General features: G+C 47.0%; 1 protein-coding gene across 1 annotated transcript; it reads left to right on the forward strand.

The window, feature by feature from the left end:
- Positions 1-1,476: 1,476 nt before the first annotated feature.
- On the forward strand, positions 1,477-23,650 carry NLRP4 (NLR family pyrin domain containing 4). Its single transcript, XM_066372137.1, has 9 exons — positions 1,477-1,756; positions 5,428-7,009; positions 9,162-9,323; positions 9,912-10,079; positions 12,511-12,678; positions 14,076-14,246; positions 18,390-18,560; positions 20,016-20,186; positions 23,560-23,650. Exons 1-9 carry the CDS (start codon positions 1,477-1,479, stop codon positions 23,648-23,650), a joined length of 2,964 nt encoding a protein of 987 aa, XP_066228234.1.
- The last annotated feature ends 792 nt before the right edge of the window (positions 23,651-24,442 follow it).

Below are 24,442 nucleotides of genomic sequence, written 5' to 3' on the forward strand. Positions count from 1 at the left end.
TCAGGGTCTCGAACCTGGGTCCTCTGCATCCCAGTTCGACGCTCTATCTACTGTGCCACCACCTGGTCAGGCTATTGATTTTTAAAAAAGTAAGGTAGAGAGAGAGAGAGAGAGAGAAAGAGAGAAGAAAACACCAATTTGTCATTCCACTTATTTATGCATTCATTGATTTTTTTAAATTGAATTTTATCAGGGTGATACTGGTTAACATAATTATACAGGTTTCAGGTGCTGCAGTCTTTAACACATCATTGGTTGATTCCTGTATGTGCCCTGAACGGGGATTGAACCTACAACCTTGGTGTATCAGTGGACACTCTAACCAACTTAGCTACCCGGCCTGGGCTCCTTTTCATACCTTAGATTTGTATGCTTCTCTGAGCCCTGCCTGAGCTGCATTCTGCTCACTGTGATATGTAGCGTTCAATATCCAGTTCAGTAACTAACTACTATGCGGCACAGCTGAAACTAATAGAGAGTAATGTTAAATGTCAGCTATAATTGAAGAAGGAAAGAAAAGAAAGGGGAAAAAATGTAAAACATACTCAGTTTAAAATTTTATTACCAATATTTTCTCTTTGTAGGCAGGTTGCTAAGTAGCTGTCTAATCAGATATTTACACACGTAGCTCCATCTATTTCTGCATTCATTGGTTGATTCTTGTGCTCTGACTGGCATTCAAACCTGCAATCTTTGTGTGTGTCTGTGTGTTTGTGTGTGTGTGATGGAGACAGAGAGAGGGACAGATAGGGACGGACAGACAGGAAGAGAGAGATGAGAAGCATCAATTCTTCGTTGCGGTACCTTAGTTGCTCATCAGTTGCTTTTTTATATGTGCCTTGACCCAGGGCTACAGCAGACTGAGTGACCCCTTGCTCAAGCCAGTGGCCTTGGGCTCAAGCTAGCAACCTTGGGCTTAAGCTGGTGAGCCTTGCTCAAACCAGATGAGCCCATGCTCAAGCTGGCGACTTTAGGGTCTCGAACCTGGGTCCTCCACGTCCCAATCCGACGCTCTATCCACTGTGCCACTGCCTGGTCAGGCAGGATTGAATCTTTTCTGATGGCTGAGGAGTGTTCCATTGTATTTCTGTGCCACGTGTCACATCGGATACTTTTTCTTGTGTGTCTCTACCTGGCGCCATCCGAGTTGGGGTTCGAAGTAATTCTTAGGTGGGGGGAGGGGTGGATTGTGTCTTCTTCATCCTGAATTTATCTACCTGATGTCCTTGTTCCCATGACCATTTCCACGGGAAGGTGCTCAGAGTCAAGTTCTAGTCTCCAGAACTTCCCGCCCCCCAAAAAACTAGCAAGACACTTCCCACACAAGAACTTAGTGACTACCTCAGCCCATGAACTTTTGAATAATTCAAAACTGCTCTGAATTTTTACACAGGTTTTTGTTCATTCCTTGTTCCCGGAGGTTCTCTCCAAAGACTGTACCACCCCCCACACCCACCCCCCGGTCACTGGTCAAGGATGGCAGCGTCCTTCTTTTCCGAGTTTGGCCTCCTGTGGTACCTCGGGGAGCTCCGCAAAGACGAGTTCCGGAAATTTAAGTTGCTGCTGAAGGAGGAACCCCTGCACCTCGGACTGCAGCCGATCCCCTGGGCGGAGGTGAAGAAGGCGTCCCGCGAGGACCTGGCCGGGCTTTTGGTCCAACGCTACGAGGAGAAACAAGCCTGGGATGTGACCTTCATCCTCTTCCAGAAGATCGGCCGGAAAGATCTGTGCGAGAAGGCCAAGATGGAGATTACCGGTGAGGGGGACAGGGGACAGAGGCCGGGGGCAGGGACGAGGCTTCTTATCCTGAGGATAATGGTCACTGTTGACCATCTCCATGTTTCCACAGCAGGGTCAGAATGGACCACTGGGGACAGGGTTACCCTTGTAGAGAGAAGACAGTGGTTCTATGTTGTTGTTGTTCAGGGTTTCATGAAGAGGATCCACAAAGGAATGAGGCAGCAGCAATACTGCAAGTGGAGGACCCCAATCTCTCCAGGATTGAGGTGCCTTGGAGAGATTAGTTATCCAATTTACTAAGCAGAAACATGACATCATGTCTGAGAAACTAACAAGCAGAATACAGGGTACAATTTTATTATTTAGTTTTGCAAAACTGGTTAGATTTCTCTTGCCCTTTTGAGACATAACACCACACCATCTGCGGTCCGATTGCTGACCTGCAGAAAGCTCCAGCAGGGCCAAGCACTGTGTCCTTGGGCCTTACCTGGATGCACGACTGCCTTCAGTCACGTATGCTTGCTCTTGACCTTCGCTTCCTCAGGATGGAAACAGAAAGTCACTCAGTGCTTTGGCTTTCCTCCAAAGGTTCTAGGTGGTGAACGTGGGTGGGTACCAGGTCTTCATCTGGATTGCATTTCTGGGTTGCCGACAGTGTCTCCTTGCACCCGAGCCACAATCTCTCGGGTGACACGGTGTCATGGGAACTGTGGACTCTAGGGGTCCAAGAGAGATCACAGTGAATGGCTTTTGTAGATGGCGCACTGCACAGAGGTTAACCAGGGTCGTTGTGTCTTGCTTCAGAGCGGCCGCAGAATGCCACTGTGTTTAGCAAGGTTTCTAAGTCATTGTGACATCTGTACACATTGACTAGTTAACAAACAAATGTTTACGTCAGAGAAGCTATAACATCAGTAGTATGGTTTTAAGGGTCAATATATATATAAATATATTTTTTGAGGGAAGACTGTCTTTTGTTCACAACTCTATCAAGAGTCATTGGCCAGCCTGACCAGGCAGTGGCACAGTGGATAGAGCGTCAGACTGGGAAACGGAGGACCCAGGTTCAAAACCCCATGGTTGCCACCTGGAGTGCGGGCTGATCTGGTTTGAGCAAGACTCACCGGCTTGAGCCCAAGGTTGCTGGCTTGAATAAGGGGTCACTCAGTTAGCGATAGCCCCCTGGTCAAGGTACATATGAGAAAGCAATCAATGAACAACTAAGGTGCCGCAACGAAGAATTGATGCTTCTCATCTCTCTCTCTGACTCTGTGACAAAAATAAATAAATAAATAAATAATTTAAAGAAAGAGTCATTGACTATTTTACAAGATGATGGCCCCAGTAGCAATGGTGGTCATGCTCACTGAGTTGCCATGACAGCCCCCGCATTTGTACATATCACAGTTCACATACAGTGTGGGTTCTTGGCAGACCTGTGGGTCCTCACGGTAGCCCTGTCAGAGCAGGTCAATACCAGGATACATACCATTGTACCGGAACTACAGTCAGGACATCATGTTGACTTTTTTAGTTAGGGATAGTTGCATACAATGTTATATGATTGTGAGATGTACCACAGAGACTCGCATTCATAGACCTTTCTGAGGGGTCCCCTCACGGTAGCCGTCTTTTACCGTGCAAAGTTATCACGTGATTATCACTTGATGACATTTGGCTTCAGATTTCTCTCCCATCCCTCGCCCCTCTGGAATCATTCACTTGTTCTGTCTCTATGAGTCTGTTTTATTTTTGGGGTTTTTTTTTGACAGAGACAAAGAGACAGGCAGACAGACATACAGGAAGGGAAAGAGATGAGAAGCATCAATTCTTTGTTGCGGCTGCTTAGTTGTTCATTGATTGTTTTCTCATATGTGCCTTGACTGGGGGGCTACAGCAGAGCGAGTGACCCCTTGCTCAAGCCAGTGACCTTTGGGCTTAAGCCAGCGATCATAGGGTCATGTCTATGATTCCGTGCTCAAGCCAGTGACCCCATGCTCAAGCTGGTGAGCCCGTGTTCAAGCCGACCTTGGGGTTTTGAACCTGAGTCCTCCACCTCTCAGTCTCACGTTCTATCCAATGTGCCTCACTAGGCGAATCTGCTTTTGTTTTGTTTGCTCATTTGTTTTGTTTTGTTTTTAATTTGTTTTAGAGTCTACATATATGTGACATCATAGGGTATTCATCTTTCTCTGGCTTACTTCACTGAGCAGAATACTGTAGGTCCATCCATGTTGCCACAAATAATATTTCATTCTTTTCAAAATATTTTTTCCATTGATTTAGAGAGAGAGAGAGAGAGAGAGAGAGGAAGGGAGAGTGAGAGAGAGAGAAGCATCAACTCGCTGTTCCACTTAGTTGTTCCATCTAGTTGTACTCATCTATTGCTTCTCTTATGTGCCCTGACCAGGGATCAAACCCATAGCCTTGGCACACTGGGACTTATTCATTGACCCACCAGGCTAGAGCCCATTTTATTCTTTGTAATGGATGAGTAATATTCCATTGTATCTATGTTCTACAGCTTTTTTTGTTTTAATTTTTTATTGATTGATTTTGGAGAGAAAGAGAAAGAGAGAGAGATATATTTGTTGTTTCATTTATTTATTTATGCATTTATTGGTTGATTCTTTTGTATGCTCCAATCAGGGATTGAACCTGCAACCTTGGCATATTGGGACAATGCTTAGCCAACTGAGCTACCCGACCAGAGCCTGTTCCATAACTTTTTTATCCAATTATTTATTGAGGGGCACTCTGTCATATCTACTAGATCTAATTTCCCTGTGTCAGGTCATTCAGATAAATTCCATCCCCAGAAAACCACTATCTGTGTCTAAATTCCTTATGGGCATACATAGGTGTACAATAGAGTCACTGTCTTATTATTTTTTCCATATAAAAATGATTCTACCTAACCAGGCGGTAGCACAGTGGATAGAGCATTGGTCTGGGATGCTGAGGATCCAGGTTTGAAATCCTGAGGTCACCAGCTTGAGCATGGAATCATAGACATGACCTCATGGTCATTGGCTTGAGCCTGAAGGTCACTGGCTTGAAGCCCAAGGTCACTGGCTTGAGCAAAAGGTCAGTGGCTCTGCCAGAGCCCCCAGTCAAGGCACATATGCAAAAGCAATCAATGAACAACAACTAAGGGACCACAACAAAGAACTCATGCTTCTCATCTCTGTCCCTTCCTGTCTGTCCCTGTCTATCCATCTCTCTCTCTAAAAAAAAAGAAAATTATTGCATACGTTCACTGTTGTGTAACAGTCCATAACTAATTTAACTGGCCTTCTATCAATGGTATGAAGTGATTCTCTAGTGTTTGCTGTATAATGGCAACAATGAACAGCGGTGTGTGTGTGTGTGTGTCTGTCTGTCTGGCGCTGGCTCCAGCACACTATAGGGGCTGAGGAGTTTATCATTTAGACATTGTGGGCCCTTGTAGTGGCAAAGCAGCCCTGGACACCATGTAAGCAAAAGAGCATGGTTGGGTCCCAGTGAAACTTTATTTACGGAACAGGCTGTTGAACAGCTTGGTTGGGGGGGGGGGGGTGCCACCGCGTGCAGGTGCTGAGAAGACAGGTTGAGGGGAGACATGGTGGGGGGAAAGCTAATGAGTACGTTAACTCCAACACATCATGTTTTTTTGTTTGTTTGTCTCCTCCGTGCTCCCTGGCTCAGGACACATGAAGACGTACCGCGCCCACGTCAAGGAGCGGTTCAGCAGGATGTGGTTCAGGGACCCCGTCACCCGGATGTACGAGTACTTTGAGAAGGACCTCACCCCGAAGGAGCGCGGCTACCTGGAATTCTTCTTTGCTCCCCAGGGGGAGGCCGGGAACCGGATGGTGGTCCTCCGTGGCATCTCAGGCATCGGGAAGACCACGCTGCTGGTGAAGCTGATGCTGGCCTGGGCCGAGGGCATGCTCTACCAGGACAGGTTCTCCTATGTCTTCTACTTCTCCTGCCGGGAGGCCACACGGCTGCCGCCCGCCAGCTTGGCAGCGCTGGCCTGCCGGGGTTGGTCCGACACCCTCACCCCGGTGGCTGAGATGGCGTCCCAGCCGGAGAGGCTCCTGTTCATCCTTGATGGCTTGGAGGAGCTGACAGATGACCTGGATGGGCCCGAGTCAGACCTGTGCTGTGACTGGATGGAGCAGCGGCCAGTCCGGGCGGTCCTGAGCAGCCTGCTCAGGAGGAGGCTGGTGCCAGAGTCCTGCCTGCTGCTGGCCACCGTGCCCGTCTACCCGCGGGGTGTGGAGGACCGGCTGGGCGGCCCCGAGGTCAGGACAATGGCCGGGTTCAGCGACGCTGAGAGGAAGCTGTACTTCTGCTGCATCTTCCGGGAGAGGAGCCATGTCGTCGAGGCCTTCAGCCTGGTCAGGGACAACGAGCAGCTCTTCACCATGTGCCGGATCCCGGTCCTCTGCTGGGTGGTGTGCACCTGCCTGAAGCAGGAGCTGGAGAGAGGGAGGGACCTAGCCCCCACCTGCCGACGGACCACCTCCCTCTATGCCTCTTTCCTCCTGAACCTCTTCACGCCCAAGGCAGGGGCCTGGGCTCCGGACGAGCAAGGCCAGGGCCGGGGCCGGCTGAAAGGTCTGTGCTCCCTGGCCGCCGAAGGCATGTGGAGCGACACGTTCATCTTCAGCATGGAGGACCTACAGAGGAATGGGCTGGTGGGCGCGGATGTGCCCGCCCTGCTGGACGGCAAGGCCCTCCGGGAGTGTGGGGACACCGAGGGCTCCTATGCCTTCGTCCATGCGTGCGTCCAGGAGTTCTGTGCCGCCACGTTCTACCTCGTGAGCAGCCACACCGACCACCCCCACCCAGCTGTGGGGTCTGCCGAGGCGCTGCTGTCCACCTATTTGCAGAGAACCAAGGTCCAGTGGATCTACCTGGGCTGTTTCCTCTGCGGGCTGCTGCACGGACAGGAGCAGGAGAAGCTGCAGGCGTTCTTCGGGGCCCCCCTGCACGGGGAGGACGTGGAGAGGGCCCTGCGGCGGCACTTAGAGAATGTAAACGAGAGCACGCCCGGGCAGAGGGAGGTGGACTTCCTGGCCCTGTGTTACTGCCTCTTCGAGATGGAGAATGCGGGCTTCCTGCACTGGGCCATGGACCTTTTCCTGGATGTGCGCTTTTCCATCATGGACAGGTCGGACCTGGTAGTGTCTGCCTACTGCTTGAAGCACTGTTCTTCCCTGAGAAAACTGAGGCTTTCTATCCAAAATGTCTTTGCGGAAGGGGAGGCAGACACCTCCATGTGAGTCCTTTCCCCAACTTTCTTCCTATTGTCCATTTTGCTAAGTGGGTCTTCCCGAGCGGAGTCCTTTGTTTGTTTGGTTTTTTAATTTTTTTTTTTTTGTATTTTTCTGAAGCTGGAAACGGGGAGGCAGTCAGACAGACTCCCGCATGCGCCCAACCGGGATCCACCCGGCACGCCCACCAGGGGGCGACGCTCTGCCCCTCTGGGGCGTCGCTCTGTCGTGACCAGAGCCACTCTAGCACCTGAGGCAGAGGCCAAGGAGCCATCCCCAGCGCCCGGGCCATCTTTTGCTCCAATGGAGCCTTGGCTGCGGGAGGGGAAGAGAGAGACAGAGAAGAAGGAGAGGGGGAGGGGTGGAGAAGCAGATGGGCGCCTCTCCTGTGTGCCCTGGCCGGGAATCGAACCCGGGACTTCCGCACGCCAGGCCGACGCTCTACCACTGAGCCAACCGGCCAGGGCCTTTGTTTGTTTTTAATAGAGGATCAGGGCTGGGAATCTTGCCCTTTCTGTCAAACAGACATCTGCTCACGTTCTGGCTGGACCCCTTATGAGCTAGGTGACCTTGTCCATGGGGGTCTCCTTTCTCCGTTGAAGTTGCCTCCTTGTAAAAAAGGCTGGTAATGTGAAGGTACCCCATTGTGAAGTGTTAGGAAAACTGACTATGAGAATCCACATGATGTGTGTTTTCTACTCATTCTCGGTTTTTTGCCAATAGGCACATAAAGTAATAGTTGTATTGTATCTGTGGGACCGCACATAGACTTTCTTGACTTCCCACCTAAAAATTACCTTTAAAAAGTATTCTGAGTCTGACTCAGGTGGTGGCACAGTGGATAGAGCATCAGACTGCCATGCAAAGGACTCAGGTTCAAAGCCCTGAGGTCGCCAGTTTGAATGCGGGCTCACTCACTTGAGTGTGGGGTCACTGGCTTGAACGTAGGATTATAGACATGACCCCATGGTTGCTGGCTTGAGCCCAAGGTCACTGGCTTGAGCAAGGGGTCACTCGCTCTGCTGTAACCCCCCACCTCCCGTCAAGGCATATATGAGAAAGCAATCAATGAACAACTAAGGTGCCGCAACAAAGAATCAATGCATCTCATCTCTCCCTTCCTGTCTGTCTGTCCCTATCTGTGCCTTTCTCTGTCTCTCTGTCACAAAATTAAAAAGTATTCTAAAAAAAATCATTGAATTTTAACTCACTTTAATACATAAAGATCATATGAGATTTTTGTCATGTTACAAGTGAGGAAACTGAGGCAAAGAGCTCTTGTAGGTTGACCAAGTGCAGATGTGGTGTCGGTCCACTATGAGCCTAGGTGTCTTGCTCAATGCTGACCTAACAGCGATGCTTTATTGCCCCAGCTTTCCCTACAAAATTGCCCCCAGATAAGGCGAGTTTTCTCAACCTGGCACTGTTGACAACTGGGGATGGATAATTCTGTGGTGGTGGTGGTGGGGCAGACGTTCTGTGTATTCTAGTATGTTTAGCAGTGTCACTGGTTTCTATCCACTAGATGCCAGAAGTACCCCTCCCCAAGTGGTAGCAATCAAAAATGTCCCCAGACATTGCCCAACATCCCTTAGGTGAGGGGACAACATTGCCTCTGATTGAGAATCATGAATATAGGCCCTGGCTGATTGGCTGAGCAGTAGAGTGTCAGCCCAGCATGTGGAAGTCCCAGGTTCAATTCCCAGCCAGGGCACACAGGAGAGGTGACCATGTGCTTCTCCACCCCTCCCCCTCTCCTTTCTCTCTATCTCTCTCTTTCCTTCCCGCCACCATGGCTCAATTGATTCAAGTGTGTGGGCCCCGGACACTGAGGATGGCTCTGTAGAGCCTCCACCTCAGTCGCTAAAAATAGCTCAGATGTGAGCATGGCCCCAGATGGGCAGAGCATATGTCTCAGATGGGGTTGCTGGGTGGATCTCAGTCAGGGCGCATGCGGGAGTCTGTTTCACTATCTCTCACTACAAAAAAAAAAAAAAAGGAGAATCATGAATACAGAATAAATTTACCTAAGGGTGGGTCTGATTGAAGTCAGATGTCCTGCGTTCGAGAAGGTAACTCATTGCGCTTGTATGTTCTGGATGGCTTAGGCTGACCATTTTACCCATGAGAAATCATTTCCTTTCTCCTTCCTCACAGGTCAAGTTACTATTTAGTCTGTTGGTACCAGGTCTGTTCTGCGCTCACCACCAATGAGAACCTCAGAGAACTTCAAGTGGAGGACAGTAACCTCAACGGGCCGGCCTTCAGGACTCTGAGTAGGCAGCTGAAGCATCCCAGGTGCCGCCTGCAAAAGCTTCAGTAAGTGGGGGGTCCACCTGGACGTGAGTGTGTGTGGGGGAGGAGTGAGCCTCACCTCCAGCTGTCAGGCAACGAGCAGAGTGTCGCGACAATGTGTAGAGTGTTGCGACAATGCTCAGAACATTATGACAATGTGTAGAGAGTCGCGAGAATGTGTAGAGCATTTTGACAATGTGTAGAGTGTTTAGACAATGTGTAGAGTGTTTAGACAACGTGTAGAGTGTTGCAACGTACAGCAGAGTTTCCGCATGCCTGCATCCCTTGCTACGTCACCCCTGCCCGGACGCACAATGTGACAGTGAGCTTCTCATGGTCACAAAGCTAATAAAGAGCAAAGCTGGGTCCTGAACTTGCAGCTGACCGATGGCAGAGCTGCCCCAAACAGGTGGTGACACCTTTATTGAACCGTTGTGTGAGAAAAAACAACAACAAGAACAACAACAACTTTGTGTTAATTCACTTAGATTTGGGAGTTTGGAACACTGGATGGTATCATGGGTCATGAGAAAATCAAAGAAGACGGGCTCAGGCCACCTCCTCAGGTTTTGTCGAGTAAAACCAACCTCCGAATTTTTGTCATTTCTGCAGGATAAAAAACGTTTCCTTCTCTGGTGAGAGCTGGCTTTTCTTTGAGGCGCTCATGCACAGCCCAGACCTGCAACACCTGGACCTCAGCGGCACCAGCCTCTCCCGTGATGATGTTGCATCGCTCTGTAATGCCTTGAAGAACCCAGTGTGCGGCATAGAAAAGCTCCTGTAAGTCTGCGAGCTCACTGGGTGCACCTATGGCATTGCAGAGGGGACCACATGTGTTTCTACCTGTCTACTTTCACCGCCATTTCTATTCTTTGTATATAAACTTAACCTCCTGGGAACTTGAGAATTGAATACGGGAGTTAAAGTTGGCCTGGTATGTAGTTGTCCCGGGTTTTATTCCTGATCAGGGCACACAGGAGAAGTGACCATCTGTTTCTCTGCCCTTCCCCTCCCCCTTCTTACTTTCTCACTCTTCCCCTCCCACAGCTCAATTGGTTTGAGCACATTGGCCCTGATTGCTGAGGGTGGCTCTGTGGAAGTCTCCACCTCAGTTGCTAAAAATAGCTCAGTTGTAAGCATAGCCCCAGATGGGCAGAGCATTGGCCCCAGATTGGGGATGCCAGGTGGATCCTGTTTGGGGCACATGCGGGAGTCTGTCTTTCTATCTCCCCTCCTCTCACTTGGAAAAGAAGAAAAAAAAGAAAAAGTTAGGGGAGTTAAAGTTTCTACAGTGGTAACACCACTTTGGGAAACAACTTGCCTACATGTGGTGTGACTACATTCTGGTGTTCTGTATAACCTAGAAATTCCACTTTGAGGTGTACATATGACAGAGCTGCATGCATAAGCTGGCTGAAAGAAAGAATGACTAATGCTAAAGTATATTGTGGGTTATTAGATGTGCAAATTGCATAAAGTTTTTTTTGTGACAGATAGAGAAAGGGACAGACAGGCAGGAAGGGAGAGAGATGAGAAGCATCAACTCTTCATTGCAGCTCCTTAGTTGTTCATTGATTGCTTTCTCATATGTGCTTTGACTGGGGGGCTACAGCACAATGAGTGACTCCTTGCTCAAGCCAGCAACCTTGGGCTCAGGCCAGGTTATTGAGCTCAGACCACAAGGTTATTTCTATTTTCCCATGCTCAAGCCTGCGACCCTGTGCTCAAGCTGGTGAGCCCACGCTCAAGCCGGCAACCTCGGGGTTTTGAACCTGAGTCCTCGGCGTCCCAGTTTGATACTCTATCCACTGCGCCACCACCTGGTCAAGCCATAAAAGTTTTTTAAAAAGTCAGTATGTAGTAGTATCTGGGTGCTGCCCAGAACGGTTGCACAAAACCAGTGGCTGAGACGAGTATTGTCGGTGTTCAGACCGTCTGTCTTCTAATTATACAAAAGCACACAGCATAGCCCCTTGACTGGGGGTTCATCATCAAATCAACCATTTGGAATAAAATGGAAGCTTAGTGCAAAACTGCTGAGACAGTATGTTTAACCAAAACTCTTTCTGTATTTTGAGACTGAAGTTCTACACTTCTGTAAAAAGAAAAGAATTCGCTGAAAGATAGGTCCTAAAACATTCACAACATGTGTTCGTAACCCCTGAAAGCTGGAAATACCTACCAAACAGTATGTTAGATAAGAGGCCTGTGGTGGTAGACTCCCTTCCTGAGAATGAATGGTCTACAACTACTGCAACAATTTGGGTGAATCTCACAGTCCTCATTGATGGCAATGAGACAAACTTAAAGGTAAATATGTCGCCTGACCAGGTGGTGGTGCAGTGAATAGAGCATCAGACTGGGATGCAGAGGACGCAGGTCTGAAACCCCGAGGTTTCCAGCTTGAGCTCAGGCTCACCAGTTTGAGCATGGAGTCACTGGTTTGGGCTTGAGCATGGGATCATAGATATAACCCCAAGGTCACTAGCTTGAGCCCAAGGGTCGCTGGCTTGAAGCCCAAGGTTGCTGGCTTGAGCAAGGGATCACTTGCTCTGCTGTAGCCCCCCGGTCAAGACACATATGAGAAAGCAATCAATGAACAACTAAAGTGCCACATGAAGAATTGATGCTTCTCATCTCTCTTTCCTGTCTGTCCCTATTTGTTTCTCTCTCTGTCTCTCTCTCTCACTAAAAAAAAAAGAGAGAGAGAATAAATATATCATATGATTTTATTTCTATAAAGTTCAAAGGTGGTATTAGATGTGAGGATAGTGACGGGGTTGAGGGATGCCACCTGATTTTCCACCTAAACACTGGTAACACATGTGTCCCATTCATGACAAGTCAGGGTGACCAAGAATAAATACCGTAAGTGGGGCTGAGGAGTCAGGAGGGAGAGTCTGGTGAGTGGCAAATGCAAATGAATACCGTGAATAATGACACTTGATGCAGGTCAGGCAATGGCAAACAGCCGGTGTGGCAAACACACATGACTTAGGAACAGGCAGGAGCCCTTGCAGGTCCCATGTTGTATTCTGGGCTTTTTCCTGGGGACATTCATGCCGCAGACAGATGGTAACCCAGTATGTGTGTGACTCCGGTCTAGGAAGCACGTGACAGGACACAGTGAGGTTCTCGGACAAAGAAGACAGGGTCTCCCTGAGTTGAACAGGATTAGCAAGAGGAATGTGACATTTTCTCTTTCCTGCAGGCTGGCCAACTGTGGCCTCTTGGCCGATGACTGTGAAGCCTTCAAAGGGGTCCTAGTGAGGAGCTCAAAGCTGCGGCTTCTTAACGTGTCCTACAACTACTTGGATCACGGGCTGTCCCTGCTGTGTGAAGCCCTGTGCCACCCAGCCTGTACCCTGGAGGCCTTGGTGTAAGTGGCTGTTGGGAAGAGTCTCACGATGGAGAACTAGGGCGGCTGCTAGGTTGAACCCTGGCCCATGGACTAAAAAAAACCTATCCGTTGATGGAGGCGCCCCTAGCTTGCCAACGCTGCTTTCCGCTCTGCTGTGCCTTGCAATGTTCTTAAAGTAAATGTGCGTTCCTTTCAAAGCCAGGGACTGCTACGATACTACTCTCAGTGAGAGGAGCCAGGTGGAGAGAGACAGACACCATACAATTTCGCTTACGCGTGGGATCTGAAGAGAAAAATAATGAAACAACCAGACTAGAAACAGACTCACAGACACAGAGAACAGACTAAAGGCTGCCCGATGGGAGGGGGGCTGGGTGAAAAAAAGTGAAGGGACTAAGAAGCTCAAATTGGTAGTTACACAATAGTCACAGGGATGTAAAATACAGCATAGGGAATACAGTCAGTAATACTGTAATGACAGTGTACAGTGTCAGGTGGGGACTAGATTTATGGGGGTATCATCTCATAAGCAATATTAATGTCTAATCACTATGCTGTGTACCCGAAACTAATATAATATAGCATATTGACTGTAATAAAAAAAAGAAATGACTCGGCCCTGGCCGGTTGGCTCAGTGGTAGAGTGTCAGCCTGGCATGCAGAAGTCCCGGGGTTGATTCCTGGCCAGGGCACACAGGAGAAGCGCCCATCTGCTTCTCCACCCCTCCCCCTCTCCTTCCTCTCTGTCTCTCTCTTCCCCTCCCGCAGCCGAGGCTCCATTGGAGCAAAGATGGCCCGGGCGCTGGGGATGGCTCCTTGGCCTCTGCCCTAGGCGCTAGAGTGGCTCTGGTCGCAACAGAGCGACGCCCGGAGGGGCAGAGCGTCGCCCCTGGTGGGCGTGCCGGGTGGATCCCGGTCGGGCGCATGCGGGAGTCTGTCTGACTGTCTCTCCCTGTTTTCAGCTTCAGAAAAATACAAAAAGAAAGAAAGAAAGAAAGAAAGAAAGAAAGAAAGAAAGAAAGAAAGAAAGAAAGAAAGAAAGAAAGAAAGAAAGAAAGAAAGAAATGACAAAAAACAAATGGCAGAATTGAATAAGTTCATGAGCAGTGTCTTGGCTAAGGACAGAATGGAATGTCGAATCAAAACCAACATTTTCCAGGTTGACCTTGAGAACTAGTTCCTCCATGTTCTTCCTTCTCCATTACTCAGTTTTGTGTCCTAATCTCTCTCTCTCTCATGTGAGTAAGAAGGAAAAAAAGGAGGTATTTTCAGATATGGCAGAAATTCATGGCCTCCCTTGATGATCTCGTATATAGGAGTTGATAGAAATACTTTTCGTCATAGGGACTCCAACAGAGCTCTCTGACATGTCATTCCCAGCTGCCTCTTTTTCTCCCATATGTGTGTCCCCACAGGTTGGGTTGCTGCTACCTCCGTGAGCGTTGTTGGCGAAACCTTTATGAAGTTCTTCTGTGTAGCAAGAGCCTGATCCACTTAGACGTCAACACAAACGTCCTGAAATATGAGGACTTGTCTCTTCTCTGCCAGGCCTTGAGACAGCCAAGCTGCCAGCTGATGTCACTATGGTAAGCATCTCTGAGGTTGACTTGGAAGCTTCCTTTCTGGGGTCTTGGGTTGCAGAGGAGGCCTCTGGAGCTGAGGAAGTGGTAGGGTCTGTGACTGAGAAGGTGAAGGTTAAAAATTACTGCCCTGGCCGGTTGGCTCAGCAGTAGAGCATCAGTCTGGCATGTGGAAGTCCCGGGTTCAATTCCCGGCCAGGGCACACAGGAGAAGCGCCCATCTGCTTCTCTACCCTTCCCCCTCTCCTTCTTCGCTGTCTCTCTCTTCCTCTCCTGCAGCCAAGGCTTCATGGGAGCAAAGTTGGCTCGGGCGCTGAGGATGGCTCCATGGCCTTCACCTCAGGCGCTGGAATGGCTCTGGTTGCAATGGAGCAATGCCCCAGATGGGCAGAGCATCGCCCCCTGGTGGGCATGCTGGGTGGATCCCGGTCGGGTGCATGCGGGAGTCTGTCTCTCTGCCTCCCCACTTATGACTTCAGAAAAATAATTTTTTTTATTTTTATTTATTTACTTTTTTAGATTTTATTTATTCATTTTTATTAGAGAGAGAGGGGAGAGAGAGGGGGGGGGGAGAGATAGAGAGAGAACAGGGGGAGGAGCAGGAAGCATCAACTCCCATATGTGCCTTGACCAGGCAAGCCCAGGGTTTTGAACTGGCAACCTCAGTATTCCAGGTCGATGCTTTATCCACTGCGCCACCACAGGTCAGGCCCAGAAAAATATTTTAAAAAATTACTTGACTCAGATTCTTGAAGAGATGCCACGGGTGAGCATGCCTGTACCTTGACTCCGTGTCATACATCTGATGGTGGGATAAATAGTCTTTATTGGGGTACATATAAGGGCTGAGGAACAGTTCTAGGATTAGATGTCTTTTGCCATGTGTGTTCTGCAAGTTTCTCTAAGTTTCGTCAGAAGAGGAGAGCTGAAGTTTCAGGCAGAAGGGTTAAACCTGGGGATAGGAGACCTGACCATATATGTGAGAATGAACTTGGGTAAAACCAGGGACACTTGAGGAAGTAATAAAGGCTGTAAGAGAGTAATGGGAAAGCAGAGAATAAAAAGACTTCATTTCAGCCTGACCATGCAGTGCTACAGTGGATGGGGCATTGACCTGGGATGCAGAGGACCCACATTCAAAGCCATGAGGTTGCTTGCTTGAGCACGGGCTCACTAGCTTGAGTGCGGGGTCACTGGCTTGAATGTAGGATCATTGACATGACCCCATGGTCACTGGCTTGAGCAAGGGGTCACTGGTTCAGCTGGAGCCCCCCGGTCAAAGGCACATATGAGAAGCAATCAATGAACAGCTAATGTGATGCAACTATGAGTTGATGCTTCTCATTTCTCTCCCCTCCTAGCTATCTCTCTCTTTCTCCTTCTCTCTCTCTCTCTCTAAAAAGAAAAAAAGAAAGAAAAAAACAGAAAAAGGAAATACTTCATTTTGCAGTTGAAAGCTGAGAATATCTGGGTAGCCTGAGGCGGTGAAGCGCTGTTTTGGAGTTGCCCATTCACATAGTATTTCATCATCGAATGTCTCCCCCTTAGAAATCAAGAGACTTGTGGGAAAAGGCAGAATTATTTTACCAGCTTTCTCAACAAATTTCAGAGTTTAGAACTTTGCATTCCTTGCTTGAAGAGTGTGTTAAATAAGGTGAGGGGAGAGTCAGATGCATTCTCAATCTCATAATGGTGGGTTACGTTATCGGGCTCAATCCTTTAACTGCAAGGTACTAAAAACAGCAGATAATATGTTCTGAATAGTAGAAACATCCAGAAACTGATGCAGTCATTGTCTGTGTATACTAAATGCAGACCACCTGAGATTGGCCAAAAATCCTTGAGATATATATTTAAAATATGTATTACTGTATTTCCCCATGTATAAGACACACCTTAATTTTGGGGCCTGAAATTTGAAAAAAAAAGTATTACATAAAGTTATTTAACTCAAGTTGTATTCATCATAAAATTCATACAAGTTCTCATCACTGTCAAAACTCCCCTCCATTAGCTTGTCCTCCTCTGTGTCTGATAGCGAATCACTGTCTTCAACAACGAGCGCAAAAACAAGCGTGGAAAGGTGGGAAATACAAGTTAAATCATCTACAACCACTGTGTTTAGACCCCAAATTTTTTGTTAAAGTTCATCTTATACATGGGGAAATACGGTATATCTATTTTATAACATGTAAATTATATATAAAAATATATCAATATTTAAAAACACTAAACTAGACAACTGCAAAAAACAAGTGCACACTCTTCATAATAGGAGGTTGATAATAGGATAACATAATCTTTGTGAGATATAAATGTTAAATCACTATATATTACACCTAATACTAATAATAACTAATATAATATAGTATGCTAAATTTACTTAAGTTTTAAAAAGAGAAAGTTTACGTGGCTACACTAATCAGAGAAAATAGAAGTTGAGGAAAAAAGTATTTTTGATAGATACGTTTTCTGGATCATGCTCTTTTTAAAATTCTCATCCTACTTTATTGAACTCTAATTGTCATGAGGTGAATATATGACTTCCCATACATTACCCACGAGTCAGAGAGGAAATTGTAATGGAAGTTAGACAATACATTAAAATGAAAAAGAATATCCTTCACCACAAATTCAAGGGATAAAGCTAAAAGAACTCACTAACTGTTCAAAATAAAAATCACTACCACCTAAAATAGAGACAAACCTGAAACACTAATTCGAAAGATTATATGCACCCCTATGTTCATTGCAGTGTTATTTACAATAGCCAAGGTCTGGAAACAGCCCAAGTGCCCGTTAGTAGATGAGTGGTTAAAAAAGCAGTGGTACATCTGCACAATGAAATACTACTCAGCCATAAAAAGGATGACACATTACGCTTTGTGACAACATGGATGAACCTAGAGGGTATTGTGCTCAGTGAAATAAGCCAGGAAGAGAAAGACAAATACCACATGATTTCACTTATATGTGGAATCAAAAGAATAAAATAAGGGTCCACAGACGTATAGACACAGAGAACAGGCTGAGGGCTGGTGGGAGGTTTGGAGACTGGGTGCAAAAGGTGAAGGGATAAAAAGTACAGGTTGGTTGTTACAAAATAGTCACAGGCATGTAATGTAGAGCAGTGGTCCCCAACCTTTTTTGGGCCACGGACCGATTTAATGTCAGAAAATATTTTCACGGACCGGCCTTTAGGGTGGGACAGATAAATGTATCATGTGACCAAGACAAGCGTCAAGAGTAAGTCTTAGATGGATGTAACAGAGGGAATCTGGTCATTTAAAAAAAATAAAACATTGGCCTGACCTGTGGTGGTGCAGTGGATAAAGCGTCAACCTGGAAACACTGAGGTTGCCGGTTCAAAACCCTGGCTTGCCTGGTCAAGGCACATACGGGAGTTGATGCTTCCTGCTCCTTCCCCTTCTCTCTCTCTCTCTCTCTCTCTCTCTCTCTTCCCCCTCCACTTTAAAATAAAAAAAGAAATAAAATAAATAAATAATAAAACATTGTTCAGACTTAAATATAAATAAAATGAAAATAATGTAAGCTATTTATTCTTTCTCTGCAGACCAGTACCAAATGGCCCAGGGACTGGTACCGGTCCGTGGCCCGGGAGTTGGGGACCACTGATGTATATAGCACAGGGAATATAGTCAATAATATTGTAGCAACTATGGATGGTGTCAGGAGAGGGCTAGATTTATTGGGAGGATCACTTCATAGAAATACAACTTGTCTAGCCACAATGTTGTACACCTGAAGCCAGTATGGTGTTATATGTCCATTGTAATTGAAAAATAAGTTGATTAGTGTAAAAAAATAATAAAATAGGACACCTTGGTCTAAAGATAGGAAGACAAGATAATTTTTTAGGAAATAAAAGCAGTGTAGAATACACACAGGCTTGAACAGAGCGACCTAAGCCACAGCACAGAGACCCCCCACAAGAAGACCATGCATGTGTGTCCAGAGGTGCACTGTGAACAGCTGTGCTCTCAACTCTATTCACAAACGACACCCGGGACGATGACCTCTCCCTACACGTGATCATAGTGTTGGGTTTGGGCGTCTTTCTTTCTCTGACATCCGACCAAAACAAAACAAAACAAAACCCGTCGTGGTGTTGCCCCTGTTCCCCCGCAGCGTGCTGAACTGTTTCATAACTGCCAAGGGCTGTCGGGACCTCGCCTGCGTCCTCGCTGGAAACCTGAAGCTGAGGAGTCTGCAGATTGGGCACAACGACATCGGAGATGACGGCGTCAGGCTGCTGTGCCAAGCTCTGCTGCATCCCCGCTGCTGCTTAGAGAACCTTGGGTGGGTACCCTGTCCATGCCACGGCTGTGTCTTGGTGGGTGGGCAGAAACGGAGGACTGACAGAGATGGTAGGAGAGACAAACAACCTGTTGGGGCACACAGCACGTAGAGTCAACACGCAGAGTCTTATATATCCACGAGCAGTGAGGGTGGCCTGCCGGCTCCGCAGGTATGGACCAGGCACGGCCCACCTCGCATGGGCGTGATCAGGGGCCGGGGTGCTCGTTGATGGAGGCGGGACTTGCTGTCCAACCTGGAGATTGGTTGGCTGTCCATGAACTGAGAATGGCCGAGGTGACTAGACCCCACATGTCTCAGATCAACCTGGTTAGCCTGGCCTTGTTGACTGGGTCCCTGGATTGGTTTGCTGGGGGCTACTGAGACAAAGCACCCCAGACTGGTGGCTTAAACAATAAGAGTTTATTATTTCATGGCTGTGGAGGCTGGAAGACCAAGGTCAAGGTGTGGGCAGGGCAGGTTCCTGCTGAGGCCTCTTCGTGGGCTTATAGACAGCCGTCTCCTCTCTGTGCCCTCACAGGGGCGTCCCTCTGTATACATCCATGTCTTTTTTTTTTTTTTTTTACTTAAGAGCGAGAGCGAAAGAGACAAGAAGGGAGAGAGATAAAAAGCATCAATTCATAGTTACGGCTCGTTAGTTGTTCATTGATTGCTTTCTCATACATGCCTTGATGGGGGTGGGGGGCTCCAGCTGAGCTAGTGACCCCTTGCTCAAGCCAGTGAACTTGGGCTCAAGCCAGCAACCAACCTTGGGCTTCAAGCCAGCGAGCTTTGGGATCATGTCCATGATCCCACGCTCAAGCTAGCAACCTTGGAGTTTCGAACCTGGGACCTCAAACTCCCAGGGTGATGCTTTATCCATTACATCACCACCGATCAGGTACACATCTATATCTTAATCTCTTCATCTTATAAGGACACCAGTCATACTGGATTAGAGCCCATGCTAATGACCTCATCTTAACTAACTTATTTGCCTCTGTAAAGACCCTATCTCCAAGCGTAGCCATATCTTGAGTGATGCCGGGGTTTAGGGCTTCAACCTATGAACTATCATAAGGACACATCAGGATCTTAGGGACTTGGGAGGACAAGAAACATGCACAGTGTCGGCTCAGAATTCACATAACTCTGCCCCCACTGTGTCATATTCACCAAAGCACGGCCAAGGCCAGCCCAGAGGCAGAGATGGCAATCAGACCTTGACTCAGAGTGGGATGTGAGCTGCCAAGTCCCATTGCCAAGGGCCTGGACTCAGAAGGGACAGACCAGCATGGCCACTTGTACCATCTACCCCAGTGCAGGAATCAGATGCCACATGCAGAGGTCAGGGGCCAGAGGGCCATCTCACCTGCCATCCACATGAGCCACCCCCTATCCCACCATCCCCGGTCCCCGGGGACGGACTGCTGCTCACCACTGGTCTGTCTGTTGCAGGCTGGGTGCATGCAAGCTGACCGGCGCCTGCTGCGAGGATCTCGCCTCCGTTCTGGTCCGCAGCCCCACTCTGAGGACACTCAACCTGAGCAGGAACACCTTGGACCACGACGGGGTGGTGGCCCTCTGCGAGGCCCTGAGACACCCTGAGTGCAGGCTGCGGATACTTGGGTGAGCCAGTGCCTGAGCCGCTGGGCGGGGGTGGGGTGGGGGGGGCGTCCCGAGGCCAGTGTGCAGCCCGCACTGTCGGGTGTCACTGCATTTAGAATGCAAACGATGCTCCCAGTCTCAGGGCTGTCGCAGGAGGGAAAGACTTCAGACTCAAACCCCTGACAGAGCTCAGAAACTGCTGACCAGGGAGTGGCCAATAAATGGCTGCACTGGTACAACGATAATGCCAGTTATGATATAATTATCATACAAATCATCACATAATTATAGTGCCGGTTATAGTGATAGCAGTTCTAATGCGTGTTATCATAATTCACATCAAAATTGTACTACAATTATCATTTGTATTACAATCCAAAGATAACATTATAATTTATATTATAATCATAAGCATATATAATTTGTATATAATCCTCAGCATATATTGTATTATAATCATAGGCATTATAATTTGTATTATAATCATAAGTGTGGTTATAAACATAAATGATAATTAATATATTTAAGTATGAGTGATTATAACAAATTATACTTAATATATTTTATTAAGACATAAAATAAATTTAAATTATAACTATAGACATAATTAGATAATTGTAAAAGATAATAAAATAATTATCTAATAAAATAATATATAATACATATAATTTGTATTATAATTATAGGCTCATAATTAGAATTCTATAGTTAAGTCTATAGTTATAAATATATACTATATTCAAATAACCCATTTATAATTATACATATAATAAAATTATATATATTATGTAGTATATTTACACATGCATATAATTATAACTCTACAATTATGTCTACAATTATAGATATAGACATAATTGTAGTTATAATTATATGCATGTGTAAATATACTACATAATATATACAGATTATATCTATATTTTTATCAGATAAATATGATTTTACTAGATAACTATGCAATGAACCCTTAGCATCTCTTTTTCTCACTTTCCCCTCCATTTCTGAAACCTACATGATATTAGTGGAATCATAGGTAGTTAGACCTCTCATTTTTGGAAAAGGGAATTAAATACAAGATACCGGGTTAAAATTGGGTAGCCCCAGCACTGAGGACGTTACCTCCTCTTCTGTCTTGTGAAGATATCAGTCCACTTCTTTGAAGTCCACTCCCCTGTGAACCTACATCCGGGAACTCCTGGTGCCCAGTGCAATTTTATGTAGAGATTCAGAATGCAGGGATTCGGAGTGGACCCAAGAGATGGTGGGGATTGTTACCCTCTGAGTCCCGGAGGTCAGGGTTGGGACTCTCACTCTCCTATGTTTAGTCTTGTAGCCCCTGGCAGGGCATGTGTCCTGTCTGCTTACCTGTTTCCTGGCTGCAAAATCGGGAAAATGATTGGGCATGGTAATTACGGAAACATCAATCAGATAATAAGATGACATGACAAAACCAGTACGTGAGTCTGCCTCTCCTGTGTGCTGTCCCCACCCCTGAACCGTCTCACAGTCTGTGTTAACCTGGACAATGGAGTGAGGGAAGGTACTTCCCATTCAGCTGTAAGATGATGGTACTTGGGGAGGGTTGCAGATAAATAGAGACCAACAGAGAGACAGATCAGGGAAACCAAGACCCAATGACCTTTAGCCCTCCTGTATAATTCAAAGCAGCAACAGACGCCGTGGGTGGGGGACAGGGTCTGTCTGCCGGACCAAACCTAAACAGCTGCGTGACCTTGGGCCTCTGTGTCAACATCACAAATATGGGGGGGGGGGGTGTCTCCTAACGCTGCTGGGAGATTTGACTGCAAGGTAGGCAGGTCCAACCCTTAGCCTAGGGCCGGCATTGAGCCCTCGGAGAACAGAAGCTAGTCTGTCCTGTAGAAAACAGAATTGCTCTGCTGTGTTCCTAAAAATAAAAAAAAACTTCAGTCGATCCTCCACAGACTTCCTGTTCCCAACCCTGGTGTTGTGGTGGAATCAGGGCTTTGTGTCACACAGGACATTGTCTCTGTCCAGTGATGTGTTAGAGACACCTCCTCCCAGCTGTGAGAGCTCTATGTGTGCATAGCTCTTCCCAATGCTGTGGTCTTTTGTGTATATATATATATATATATATATATATTTTTTTTTTTTTTTTTTTAATTTGAATTTATTGGGATGACAGTGGTTTGCAAAACCATACCTCCACCTACCCCACCCCCTTTCCCTCTGCCTGTTGCCACCCTGTTGACGGTGTCTATGTGTTATGTACATTTTATTTTTTTGGCTGACCCTTCCCCTCTGACAGCTGTCCGTCTGTTCCCTGTGACTCTGCCTCTGTTTCCATTTTGTTCATCACTTTATTGCGTTCATTTGATTCCACACATAAGTGAGCTTATACGGTACTTGTCTTTCTCTGCCTGGCTTATTTCACTTAGTGCAACAATCTCCAGGTCCATTTGTGCCGTCGCCAAGGTAACATTTCCTTCTTTATTATGGAGGAGTAGCATTCCATTTGTGTAGATGTACCACAGCTTTTCTTTTTTCTTTTTCTTTTTTTTTTTTTTGTATTTTTCTGAAGTTAGAAGTGGGGGGGCAGACAGACAGACTCCCACATGCACCTGACTGGGATCTACCTGGCATGCCCACCAAGAGCCAATGCTCTCTGCCCATCTGAGGCATTGCTCCGTTGCAACCGGAGCCATTCTAGTGCCTGAGATGGAGGCCATGGAGCCATCCTCAGTGCCTGGGCCAACTTTGCTCTAGTGGAGCCTTGGATGCGGGAGGGGAAGAGAGAGGCAGAGAGAAAAGACAGGGGGAAGGGTGGAGAAGGTGGTTCTCCTGTGTGCCCTGGCCAGGAATCGAACCCGGAACTTCCACATGCTGGGCCGACACTCTACCTTTGAGCCAACTGGCCCCTGAAGGACACTTGTGCTGTTTTCAGATCTAGGCTATTATAAATAATGCTGCAGTGAACACAGGGGTGCATGTGTTCTTTCTAATCAGCATTTCAGGATTTTGAGAATATAGTCCCAGGAGCCGAATTGCTGGGTCATAAGCTAGATCCATTTTTGAAATATTTTGAGGAAGTGCCATGCTATGGTCCACAGTGGTTGTATTCTCGATGCTGTTTGGTGACATCAAGTTGCCATCTTGGTATCAGCCACGGTTGGAGAATTTACACCACAGAAATGGGTGGCACCACCCATCAGGGCTGTGTGTGTGTGTGTGTGTGTGACAAACAGGTGACAAACATCTATCACTACACCAGTGCCCGACCCTATGCCTTTTCCCTTGGAGGCAACACTATATTCTCCCAGGCTTGCCGGGGAAGAAAGAACGGAGAAAGATGAGATACCAAGAAGAAGAAGAAAAAAGAGTTATTAATTAAATAGAGCCCTTTTTATTTTTCTAGGCTTAAAATAGCTGAGTTTGATGAGGAAACGCAGAGACTTCTGATGGCTGAGGAAGAGAGGAATCCCTTCTTGACCATCACAGATGATTGATTGATGGGAAGATAGGACCAGACGGGCAGATATCTCTCACAAGCCAGTCAGTCTTTCTGCTCACGAGCAGCCTCAAAGGATAAGTATTGGAGTCCCGATGTGTACGTACTCTGTGCCCGAAAATGACAAGTGATGGAGCTGGTTTTCCCCCGGGACCCCACCCAGAGGTGTTTTATACATTGTGCTGTATCGGTGGTTTTTACTTGCTTTGTGGTTTTATGCAAGGCATGGAGAGATCTTCAAGCTAGATGTTCCCTCCTGTCTAACCAGGACACTTGAAGCCCTCAATAAAGTTTAGTTTTTATCTCAAGACCTGTTGTAAAAATCTTGAACCGAGACTTGTTACCAGAGAACACCTGGAGATGGAAGAACTGCAGTCCGTTGTCCCCCCGTGGGCTCGGACCACGGAAAACGCTGTCTAACATTGGTAACTGTCTTTTCTGGGAGTCCTATTGGGGGGGTCCACTTGGGCTCTTTTCTCTATTTTTGCCTCATGGCAGTATTTTATTTTCTTAAATAATTTTTATTTTTCAATGACAATTGACATAGTAGTTTCAGGTGTCTAGGATAGTGGTTAGACATTTCTAGAACTTCCAAAGTGATCCCCCTTTCAACTTAGTACCCTGCTGACACCATACATAGTTATTGCAATATTATTATTATTTAAAGTTATTCATTTTAGAGAGGGGAGAGGAAACGAGGGGAGGAGCAGGAAGCATCAAATCCCATATATGCCTTGACCTGGTAAGCCCAGGGTTTTGAACTGGCGACCTCAGCGTTACAAGTCGACAT

Source organism: Saccopteryx leptura, chromosome 3, assembly GCF_036850995.1.
Source record: "Saccopteryx leptura isolate mSacLep1 chromosome 3, mSacLep1_pri_phased_curated, whole genome shotgun sequence".
NCBI classification, from domain to species: domain Eukaryota; kingdom Metazoa; phylum Chordata; class Mammalia; order Chiroptera; family Emballonuridae; genus Saccopteryx; species Saccopteryx leptura.